Here is a 12,173-nt window from a genome sequence, read left to right as displayed (position 1 = left end):
CTAGACGGGAACAAAACTGGAAACCGCTATTAAACAGGACAAAATAAACGGGAACAATACCAGACAGGAAATACCAGCAGTAAACAGGACCAAGTCAAAACCCACGTCTTGCGGGCCAGAGGTCCGTTGACGGACTGACAAAAGGTGAGTGAGAGCATTGAGCTTAAATAGAAAGAAAGCCAATCTATCAACGTGCGGCAGCTGGCGCCACACGGGCGGGGGCCAATTGGGCGCCATGGCAACCGTGACAGCCCATAATAAATATCCATAATTGAAACATAATCCTTGAATTAACAGATATTTCATAGTGCCGGTAGGTGTAGCAAGTAGCAAAATCATAGTTCAGTTGAATTCAAGCCTTTTTAATCCTTTTTTTAATGCCTTATAAAATCAAATCCAAGACCAAGTCGACAAAAAAAAGATCAAAACAAACAAAACAAAAAAACACAAATATGTCTTGCACACATACTACCGTGCCTCGTACACGTTACGTGGCACAGCTTTTCACCGTCGCAAAAATCTGTCGTCGGACAGCCACCTTCCATTATATTTACACATGTTTAAATGTTTCCATCATCCAAAGTAAACGTCTCTGTCCTAAGTTGATATGTGTATTGTGGGTAGACGTAAGACATGCGTCCGACTGAAACCACATCACCGTTTTGATAGTTCCGTTATTGTGGTCCCGTGGTGTTGGCACGAAAGCATATCAGTGAATTCTTAAAAAAGACAATAGATAAATGAGTCTAAATCTTTTTCATTCAAACAAATATAAATTTTGTCAATGTGATCACATTTTTAAACTTTCGATAATTGGATTTAGGACATTTTAACGCCGTTTAAGGCTTTATTTTGAAATAAAGAATTTACTGCCTTTTAAGACTTTTCAAGGATCCGCGAGAACCCTGTAGTACAGTGTTTTTCAACCTTTTTGGAGCCAGGGCGTGTTTTTTACACTGGAAAAATTTTGCAGCACACCACTAACCAAAAATGTTACAAAATGTCACTGAACATTAGGTTTAATTACAATATAATTTATAATACCCCCAGTTGTTACAGCACAGACACTTGACAATGACATGATATTTGCAGAAAATGATTCATGAATGTTTTAGAACATTTTAAATTTTATAAAGTGACATTGGATAATTTCTGACGATCATTTCACACCTGACGATCTCTCTCCGCGCACTAGTGTGTCACGGCACAGTGGTTGAAAATCACTGTTGTAGTCATCTCCATGAGTTATCTTTCATATCACTGTACAGTGCTGCCTCTCCACTGTAGGGAGATATATCTTGTTTGCACTCTTTGATGCACCTGTCTCGCTGCACTAATAAGAGGCGATGACGCCTTACATGACACCATGCAAGCGCAACTACCGTGTCGTGCCGACTTTATTGTTCTATTATTTTCTTCGTTTAATGCGTGGTCTGTCGAGTCAGACTGCCAAGAAACATGGCAAAGATTACAAGCATTTTCAAGCACTTCCACCAAATTTCACGCATTTGCCTGACCTTGAGAACACAAAGCTAAAATTCAAGCGTTTTTTTGGGATTTCAAGCACCCGTACGAACCCTGGATGGGCGAAGACTCATATCCGCTATGGCGTTTCCTCCGGCTCACCTGTTGCCGCAAACCATGCAGGACGCAAACGGATTCAGAATCGGATTCAGAATCTCCGTTACGGTACACGTGGATGTCGTCGCCGTGACTCTGGGCCCGCCAGAAGCCCACCAGGCCCCTACCCCTCACAACCGAACCCTCCGTCATTTGCTTGAGCAGCCGCTGGGCGTCCTCGAACACTTTGCGAGCCTCCGCTCCTGCCAGAGAACGCATTTTGAATTTTTTTTTATGGCAGATGCTCCAAAAAGTCCCATTCCTTACCGACGGTCTTGTCACGGAAGATCTTGGGAAAGCCTCGATTGGGGTATTTGCCTCTCAGCTGCCAGACGTCAAAAAATGGCTTCCAGTCGATAAAGTCCAGCAGGCTGCTAAGCGGGTACTCGTCAAAGACGCGCGTGCCCAAGAACTGAGGACGCACTGAAATAAACATAAAACATTACCTTTTATGTCAACATCCAATGCTTTTATTTCCTTAGCAGCAAGATGAAGGACAATCATGTCAGCACTTTTAGGTGAGGCTCATGTTATGCTTGACCTAAAAATATATACGTTTATAAGATAGTTACTGTACAGTATTTTTTCTCATTAAAATCAATATTGTTTTACTTTAATGAATGAAAAAAAAAACACCAGGAGGTAGTAAATAATAAACAATGTCGCTAACTATATTTTCCCTGTTTTACCAATTGTATTCTTTATTTCCATTTGTTTTGCAACCATTTCCTTTGAAATGTTATTTGTTTTGAATTATTAAAGCGGTCGGTCGGCCCACTTGACCCTTTTGATGGTTTCCTCCGCGGAAGCTCGCCATACCCCGCCAAGGCTCAAAGGGCCCTCCCTTCTTTTCTTTGGCCAAGCCCCCCCTTTGATATAAACCAGTTTGGGAGTGATGGAATAGGTGTAGCACACGCAGAAAATGTAATTCTATTTTGTTACAGTTACAAAAAAAAATACAAGTATATTTAGTTGAAATAAGGATTACAATTTATACAAACTATATTCATGATGCGCTAAAGGAAAAATTGTATCTATAATAATTTCTATCACTGACACGAGAGATGAGGAACGCACGCATCGTAGTAACGTCCATATCTGTTGGGCAGATTCTACAGATTAGATATAGACTAGATTCAGGTAATAGATTAAGCAAATTAACTTCCACCGACTGTACCGGGGAAAACAACAGTTATTACATTAAAAATAAACAGCAGAATGACACACATATATGACATTAGTACAATGAGGGAAGACTGATTTAATACGTTAGTAAGACCTGTTGTTTAAAATGTTAATGAGAAAGGGGATCAGGCCTTTACCGAGGCGGGCCTTCCTAAATGTTATCATTCTGTATCTGTGCCCTAATGGTAGTGGGATAAAGTATTGGTGAATTGAGTTACAGTTGGTGGCAATCTATTTTGGGTGTTGCCTGTGGAAACAATATGCAATAACACAGAATTCAGGAAGTGAACAAGTACTTTTTCATGGCACTGTATTTCCTGGACTATTGTGTTTGCCAGTCGGATGGTGGACCTGATATTCAAGTCTGAGAGGTTAGGTGTGGGAAGGCCTATGACGATCCATGGGCAGATCCTCCACAAAGAAAAAGAAACAAAGAGCAATGACGGGTGGATAATTTTTTGAAAAATTCAGCAAGAAAGAAGCCCTCCTTCACCAGAGTCCTCACAAATAAAATATGGAAATTCAAGTTAGCTTCGGGCTCGGTGGCTCAAATCAAGGTAATTTTTCGGTCCCGGGCTGAGTCGGACTTTAACAACCGCGTGCCCGATCTTACCTCTACTACACACTAAAGTAAAGAAAAAAAAATGTAAGAGCGCGTACCCGGCTTGTCGGTCGCCAACCAGTCGATCCGGAGAGCGTTTTGTCTGGCCTGAGCCAGCGACAAATATCGTCGATCCTGAAAGGACAAAATGCAACATCGCCATCATTAGGGTTGAAAAAGCGTGGCGCTCTCAGGCTGCACCTTCAAGGTGTCGTAATGCTCTTGTCGGATCTCTTCATAGTCTTCTTTCAGCTCTTCGAAGTAGTCGTCTCGGGAGCTGTCATCCAGTAACTGCGAACACTGTGGCGCCATTCCCCCCGCAAAAAACAAGTCTAATGTCAAGACACAAAAACTATGGAGGACCAATAATGTCAATTTATTTTGTGGTGTAGTTTAGACGTTTATTTATTGTGTTGTGTATTTTCTCATGTATTTTGTCAGGTAATTTGTCGAGAAAGTTGTCATTTATTTTATTGTGTATTTTTTCATTTCTAAGGTCATTTGTTTATTTTTTCGTGCAATGTTGCGTGTATTATGTCATTTATTTTGTTATGTATTTTGTCATTTATGATGGCATGTAGTTTGTCAAGTGATTTGTTGGGTATTTTGTAATGTCTTTATTTTGTCATGTAATTTGTCATTTATTTTGTTGTGTATTTAATCCTTTATTTTGTCATTTATTCATTCTTTTGTTTATTTTGTAATTCATATATTTTGTGGTATAATTTGGTGCGTATTTTGTAACTTTTTGTCTTGTAATTTTTTGAGTAATTTATTGTTTACTTTGTCGAGTAGTTTGTCATTTATTTATTTTAGCAAGTAATTTGTCATGTATTCCGCATTAAATTTTGGTGTACTTTGTAAAATACTGTAGTGTGTTTTATCATTTAGTTATTTTTTCATGCAATTTGGTGTGTATTGTGTAATTTCTTTATTTTGTCATGTAATTTGTCATTTATTTAGTTGTGTATTTAATCCTTTATTTTGTCATTTATTCTGTTGTGTATTTTGTTGTTTATTTTCTCATTTATATATTTTTTATGTAATCTGGTGTTTAGTGTGTGATTTATTTTTTATGTAATTTGTCTTTAATTTATCTTGTCCTTTTTTTGTTTATTTTGTTATGTAATATGTTGTATATTTTGTCATTTTTGGTGTGTAATGTGTCTTATATTTTTTGTGTATTTTGTCAATACAGAATGTTATTCAAATGAGGGAACAAGTCAAACTGGCTGAGCTTTTCACTTATTGGTAGTTTAACGAGTGCACCCATCAACTGCAAAGCTTTTCTTCCTTGAGGATGAGGGAGAAAAAAACATTAGTAACTGATTGGTTCATCACTGATCAACCAATAGGTGAAAAGCTCAGGCAAATGGACTGCCATTTCGTTGTGACACGACCAAATAAATACAAAAAAAAATAGATGACAAAATATATGATAAATATATGAATACATTGCATTTAAGTCATATATTTAGCTATAAGGTGATTTAATTCTGTGCTCATTTATTTGTATGGCATATATTTGAAGGTATTCATTTTAAATGCATTTCTACATATGGCAGGATTGCACCTTGAAGGATTTTTTAATTTTATTTATTGGACTATAAGGATTTAATATAATACAAATTACAGGTATTGAATGCAATTAAGATTTTTCATTGAGGCTTAAGGTCGGGTCGCGCCGTTCCGAACGCGAATGTTTTGTTTTGTTCTGTTGATAACAGAGTTTTTGACGCAGGTGGTAGGCGATGTTTGGAGTCCTGATGATGTGGAAGCGCGCGGGAATGTTTTGACCGGTCCAGACGAGGTGGCGACTAGGTGGAGGCCACGTGAGGAGTCTGCCACGGGGGGAACTCCTGGCCCGCCCATGGGGGGTGGCCGATGCCCCGACGTGTCAAAAAGACGGAAGGAGAGAGACGGGAGCAGAGACGAGAGATGGGAGGCTCGACGAAGACTAATTAGACTAATTCGACAATAATTCGGCTAAATTCGATGGAATTCACTTAATAAATACTTTGAGAAAATAAATCTGCCCCTGTGTGAAATTGCCGGCTATCTTTGTTCATGTTCCCATTAAGAAATGAGCATGCATTGTTAGGTGAATAAAGTTTGTGTTTGGTTAATGGAGTCAGATAACTAATTCGAACAATTTGGTAAACGCTACATTTGTAATATAGTTTTTTCCCTAACAACCTCCATAAAAAAACATGTTTTGTTGTTGTTTGCTCACCACCACCACGCTGCGTGAAGCGTCCAGGACATGAACCGCTGGCGAAGAATAACGCGGGGCGATCTTCACGGCCGTGTGAGTCCTAGCAAAGCGCGAAGGTTCAAAGAGCACAAATGCCGCAGATCTCGACTCTTAGGTTTTACTTGGAGGTGGTAGCCCCCCCGATCAGCAACGGCGTGGCCATCCCCAGCCTCTCCATCTCCTTTGCCACGTGGATCATCTCCTCCAGGGAAGGCGTGATCAGGCCTGATAAGCCGATGATGTCTGTGTCAAAAGGATGGGGCCAAATACAAAGCATATCACTTACACAACTCAAATAGTGACATGCCGCTCGGCGTACCTGCTTTGTGCTGAATGGCCTCCCGGAGAATCTTCTCGCAAGGGACCATCACACCCAAATCCACCACCCTGAAATTCAGATCAGCCGGTTATTAATTGCTCCTTAAACACAAACACAACCTGATTGAATACAAAATTATTAGTTATAATTGATTATGAAATTAAGCAATGAAAACATTTAAATGTGGAAAATGTTGCCTGTCATAAGTCTGTCCATTCCAGCAAAGCTACCATGGACTGTTATTGACACCAATGGTCCATTCCAGCTAAGCTACCATGGACTATTATTGACATCAATGGTCCATTCTAGCTAGGCTGGCCAAGGCGATTATGGCCGCAAAAAAATCCAGTCTTGCTAAGTTGCCTTAGACAGCTTTAGATGTCAATGGTCTTTTACAGCTAACCTGCCATGGACGGTTATAGGAGCCAAAAAGCTATTCCAGGTAAGCTACCATAGAATGTCATAGACGTCAATGGTCCATTCTAGCTAAGCTGTCATAGACGGCTATCGTTGCAAAAAATCCATTTCATCCAATCTACCACAGATGGCAATAGACGTCAACAGTCCATTATTGCTAGGCCGCCATAGACATCTATTGTTGCCAAAAATCAATTTTAGCTAAGATGCCAGAGACATCTATAGACATCAACAGTCCATTCCAGGTAGGCGACCATAGACTTTTATCAACATCAATTGTCCATTCTAGCAAAGCTGCCATAGACTGCTATAGTCTCCAAAAATCAATTTTACGCAAGGTACCATGGATGGCAATGGTCCATTTTAGCTAGGCTGCCATAGACGGATATAGCTGCCAAAAATCCATTATAGCTAAGTTGCAATTCACAGTTATAGATGTCAAGGGTCCATTACAGCTCAGCTGCCATAAACTGCTATAGCAGCCAAAAAGCCATCCCAGCTAAGGTGCCATAGACTGTTATAAACATCAACGGTCTATTCCAGCTAAGCTGCCATAGACAGGTATAGTTGCAAAAAAACATTTTTTTTAATTAAGCTGCCACAGAAAGGCTGACGGTTAGCTAGGCTCCCAATATATAAACCTTGTGCATAGAAGCATTAGCTAACTGGATGTTTATGAACAATAGCTTTTGTTTTATATTGCAAGATTCTTGCTAAAAATAAAATATATTAGAAATATTGTGGGATCTAGAAAAATGTTTATAAACCTTATTTTTGTTTGTCTGATATTTCATGATTCTTGCTAAATCTTAAGATACATATTACAAAAAATGTACTAATGCTCAATTTGGAATGCACACACTTTTGAGTTCCTCATGGAGGCTAAAAGATGTAAACACCTGAAATTGTTGCAGCCCAGCACCACGCCGACGATATTCTTGCCGATATCGTGGACGTCACCCTTAACTGTAGCGAGGAGGACAGTGCCTTGATAAGGATCCTGCAAATCCAGCAGACACAAAGAAGGCAAATACGAATAAAATATTACAATAAAATGGCTTTTCCTGAGCTGTTTTCGCTCACCGTGTCTTGAGGACCTGAGCCGGATGAAGCCAACCTCTGCTGCCTCTCTTCCTCCATGAAGGGAATGAGGTGGCCTACCGCTTTCTTCATCACGCGAGCCGACTTGATGACCTTCCCAGGTCCGACGGTCAAAAAAAAAAGGCAGGACAGTTAAGTTGTTGAGCGAAAGAAAAAAATCTTAGAGTGAGTCTTCCCACCTGCGGCAGGAACATCTTGCCGGCTCCAAAGAGATCTCCAACCGCCTTCATGCCATCCATGAGTGGGCCCTCGATGATGTGGAGGGGACGGCTGAATCTGGCGACGTTCCTCCGACATTCCTCCACGTCCTGGATCACATACGTGTCGATACCCTGATGGCGAAAATGCCGGTTGCACCAGAAAAGGAGAACAAAACAAAACATCTTCAATAAATTGTGGCCCAATTACAGCATTATTACATTCAATTCACATATTTTCCAGTGTGTGCTAACTCGTTGAAGCCTAATTGCTAATCCAAGCGAGTTTGAATGTGCTACGTTCAATATGGAGGCCAACAGTCCAACACTTATTGATAACAAGTTGCTAATCCAAGGAGGCCTGATTGTAACACATCTAAGATGGCGGCCAACATTTCTACTCTCATTGAACCCAAGTTGCTAATACAAGGAGGCTTGATCATGCAACATCCAAGATGGCGGCCAATAGATTTACTCTTATTGACAACAAGATTGTAATCCGAGAAGGCTTTAAGGTACCACATTCAAAATGGCAGTCAACAGTTCTACCCAAGTTGCCAAGGTCTAAAAGTGCCATATCCAAGGTCAGCCTACGGTTCTGCTTTAAATTAAAGCCAAGTTGCTAATCCAAAGAGGTTTGAATGTGCTAAATCCATGATGGCAGCCAAGAATTCTACTTTCATTGAACACAAATTTTTAATCCAATTAGGTTTGAATGTGCCACATCCACATCAAAGATGGCAGCCGGCTGCTCTACTCTCATTGAACCCGAGTCGCTATTCCAAAGAGGTTTAAATGTGCCACATTCAAGATGGCGGCTAACGGTCCGTTTTCAATTCATTTTGCAGGTTTCAGATTGGCTTCAATGAGTTAGCAAACAAATTGCTGATTCAATTCGCTTCTTCCACTTTCTGCTTTTCACCACTTTCAGCAAGTAATCTGCATATGATTTTATTTTTGGTGCAAATCATTTTTATTCATAAATTAGAAATCCATTTAGAGAACATTGAAAATATTTACTTTGGAGAAATGATGCCTTATCACCTGAACATTCATGTCCCGATTAGTGAGAAAAGGTGGTGTCATTTTGCCAAAGTAAACTTAAAATTGATTTCTAAGGAAGGTGTAAATTGTCTGTGCTTGATTGTTGTATTACATTTCCCCCCAAAAAGGTAAAAAGGTATCTTAGTGACATTTGAAACGATCAACACAGGCCTAGGTTTAGTGTGAAAATGTGAAACAATATCCCCGTAATAATGTGAGAATAATTTCACAGATGGTCGCATCCAGATAGTAAGTCACCCCCAGCCAAAGTATGAAAAAATACTATGACTTAAAGTCCGTAAAATACGGTAAATAAAATCGAAATTTCTTTTCTTCGACTGCCGGGCAGAGGTCTGGTTCCTCTTTTTCACCTTGATAAGGGCGTAGGCCAGCCTCTCCTCCACGTCTTTTTCCCGCCACTTATCAGTCTGAATTATTTTTTTCTCTCCCTTCACGTTGTTCTGAAACAGGAAGAACCATGTAACTCCGAAGTGGACCTCGGGCTAGACGGCTACATTTTGGGGGGGGATTGTCGGTACTTGTGCGTAAGCCAGCAGTTTCTCAGTGGCTTCGGCGTCTTTGTTCCAGATGAGGTTTTCGCACAGCAGCAGCAATTCTTTATCGATGTCGTCGTAGACGGGCAGATTGCCGGCGTTGACGATGCCCATGTCCATTCCGTCCTCGGGGGGAAAAAAACACAAGAAATGGAAATGATCAAAACTAAATGGAATATCAAGCATAGACGTGGCCATTAGATGGCTAGATCTGGTGCCAAGTAGCTCATTGATCTGGACAACAGAGATGCAAAAATTTGCAAATCATATTTCAGAATGGATGAAGAGAATTCTTAAATTGGGAAAATATTTAAGTGGAAAATGCTCTTTTTTGTAATCAACGTTATACTGGATTAGTAAACTAAGATTTGCAACATTTGGTAGCACTGTTGTCATTTAGTTGCACATCTTATTATTATTATTTTGGGTATTTATGATTGTTTAGGTACAGTATTTTCCAGAGTATAGGGCGCACTAGATTATAAGGCACTACCCCCCAAATATAGCATGATCATTTTTATATATAAGGCACACTGGACGAAAAGGTGCATTGAATTAAAACTACAGTATATTATATTTAAACTAAAATCATTTATTTCATAGATCATGAATTAACATTGTGACATCTGGTTTTACCACTAAAATTAATTTTAGCAACAAACAATTAAAATGTTAACAACTTATTAGAAAATATATTCTACTTTTAACTCTTAACACCTCAATAAAACGTGTACCTACATAACAATAAATACGCCAATTATTCATAAAATGTGTACCTAAATAACAATACTCTAAATATTTATAAAATGTGTACCTGTGTAACAATAAATACCCCAAATGTTCTTAATACGTGTACATACATAACAAAAAATATGCCAATTATCCATAAAATTTGTACCTACATAACAATAAATACCCTTAATGATTATAAAATGTGTATCTACATAACAATATATACCCCAAATATTCAGAAAACGTGTACCCACATAACAATAGCCCAAATATTAATAAAATGTGTACCTACTGAACAATAAATACCAAAATATTCATAAAAATGTACCTACATAACAGTAAATACCCCAAACATTCAATAAACGTGTTCCTACATAATAATAAATACCCTTAATGATTATAAAATGTGTGGCTACATAACAATACCCCAAATATTCATAAAACGTGTAGCTACATAACAATACCCCAAATATTTATAAAATGTGTACCTACATAACAGTAAATACCCCATTCAATAAATGTGTACCTACATTACAATAAATATTTAATATTTCATAACACAGCAGCATCACAGCTTATTACAGAGAACTGCCAAGCATTTCAAATCTTATTCCAGAATGGTTTAAAAGAATTTTCAGATTTTTTTTTAGTAGCACCATTAAAATGTTTGTAAGTCAAAAACAAACTGTACATAAGACCTGCTGTTACTGCAACTGTCCACCAGATGGCACTTATACAACATAAAAAGCCCAGGAACAAGCTAAATCACATTTGTAGACGTGTAAATAAGCTTATGATCCTTTCTATAACGGATATAAAATTGAACTGCAAAATTCTCATATTTAGGATCATTTTCATTAAAAAAAAAAAAAAAAAATAAATAAATAAATAAAAAGAAGAAAGACTTTTAACTCAGTAAATCAATCATTTAAATGGAGGGTTTGTATGTAGTGACATCTATTGTTCAAATATTACACACTGGGGCTTTAAATAAACTTGAGTGTAAATTAATTCCTTTTGTTGCTTTGCTTTTTTTTAAACAAATGCACAATTGATAAACAATACAAGAATTCAATCTTAGCGGACGAAAATAATATTAAAAGGAAAAAAATATTGAGTAGAGAAAAACTCTAACTCAAAACTTAATCATAATTTAATTGGGAGCCTCCAAAGAGATCCTCAGCCCCGAGCTAAGGCGTTAATTTAGTCTGGCACCATGTGAGAATGTTTTTCTACCACCTGCTAAAAAGAGTTTGATTTACCCCCACCCCCCCTCGATTTTTTTAGTTTTCAGACGCACTTGATTATAAAACACACCCTAAAAAAATATTTTATGAGATTTTTTTCATATATAAGGCGCACCGGACTATAAGGTGCATGAGATTAGAACTGCAGTAAGCGAGAGAGTTTCATTAAAACAAAACCTCAGAAAATGAAAAAAGCTTGTTTCATAGAAAATAAGAATTGGGAATTCTGATTTCACAACTAAATTCACTTGATTCAGACATAAGTTGTTCACGTATGTGAAAGCATTTAATTGTAATGATGTATTTCTGATTTTATTTGCTGTATTTCCAGTCTATAATGCGCACCTGATTGTAAGGCGCACTTTCCAATTTCTGGCAAACGTTTGTTTTTTTGGTGCACCTATGGAAGCTCATTAGCATTTGGTAGCAGTGGGAAAACAAAAGCCTTGAGTGGGCGGTCACAGGCCCCTAGGCCCTGTCCCCTACGCCACACCCACCACTATATGAAAAGGAAAGGCACCTTGATAGCGTGATAGAGAAAGGCCCCGTGCATGGCTTCCCGAATGGCCTCCATTCCGCGGAAAGAGAAGGAGAGGTTGGAGAGGCCGCCGCTGACCCGGGCTCTTGGCAGAGTCTCCTGCGGGCACAGTGGGGCGGGCGTCTTATAAGACATCCGGGTGGAGTGCCGGGACATCCGTCACCTACCTTGATCCTTTTGGTGGCCTCCATGAAGTGGACGGCATAGTGGTTGTGCTCCTCCATTCCGGTGCCGATGGTGAGGATGTTGGGGTCGAAGATGATGTCGTTGGGGTTGAATCCCACTTTGCCCACCAGAAGCTCGTACGCTCGGGTACAGATCTCCACTTTGCGAGCGGCGTCTGTGGCCTGAGCATTTCATTTGG

General features: G+C 39.1%; 1 protein-coding gene across 1 annotated transcript in view; it reads right to left on the bottom strand.

The window, feature by feature from the left end:
- mtr (5-methyltetrahydrofolate-homocysteine methyltransferase) overlaps positions 1-12,173 on the bottom strand; it is a 31,473-nt gene that overhangs the window by 3,853 nt on the left and 15,447 nt on the right. Inside the window, exons 16-29 of the mRNA XM_088323787.1 lie at positions 11,977-12,156; positions 11,792-11,908; positions 9,278-9,418; positions 9,110-9,199; positions 7,677-7,829; positions 7,480-7,590; positions 7,296-7,396; positions 5,980-6,047; positions 5,783-5,903; positions 5,640-5,721; positions 3,608-3,706; positions 3,466-3,541; positions 1,888-2,043; positions 1,627-1,823 (exon numbers count right to left, since the gene is read on the bottom strand). Of these exons, the coding sequence (XP_088179913.1) occupies positions 1,627-1,823; positions 1,888-2,043; positions 3,466-3,541; positions 3,608-3,706; positions 5,640-5,721; positions 5,783-5,903; positions 5,980-6,047; positions 7,296-7,396; positions 7,480-7,590; positions 7,677-7,829; positions 9,110-9,199; positions 9,278-9,418; positions 11,792-11,908; positions 11,977-12,156 (1,692 nt within the window). The remainder of the gene's footprint in view (positions 1-1,626; positions 1,824-1,887; positions 2,044-3,465; positions 3,542-3,607; positions 3,707-5,639; positions 5,722-5,782; positions 5,904-5,979; positions 6,048-7,295; positions 7,397-7,479; positions 7,591-7,676; positions 7,830-9,109; positions 9,200-9,277; positions 9,419-11,791; positions 11,909-11,976; positions 12,157-12,173) is intronic.

Source organism: Urocampus carinirostris, chromosome 19 (genome assembly GCF_059441175.1).
Source record: "Urocampus carinirostris isolate Australia breed hairy pipefish chromosome 19, RoL_Ucar_1.0, whole genome shotgun sequence".
Lineage (NCBI taxonomy): Eukaryota > Metazoa > Chordata > Actinopteri > Syngnathiformes > Syngnathidae > Urocampus > Urocampus carinirostris.
This window is presented reverse-complemented; position numbering and strand designations above follow the sequence as displayed.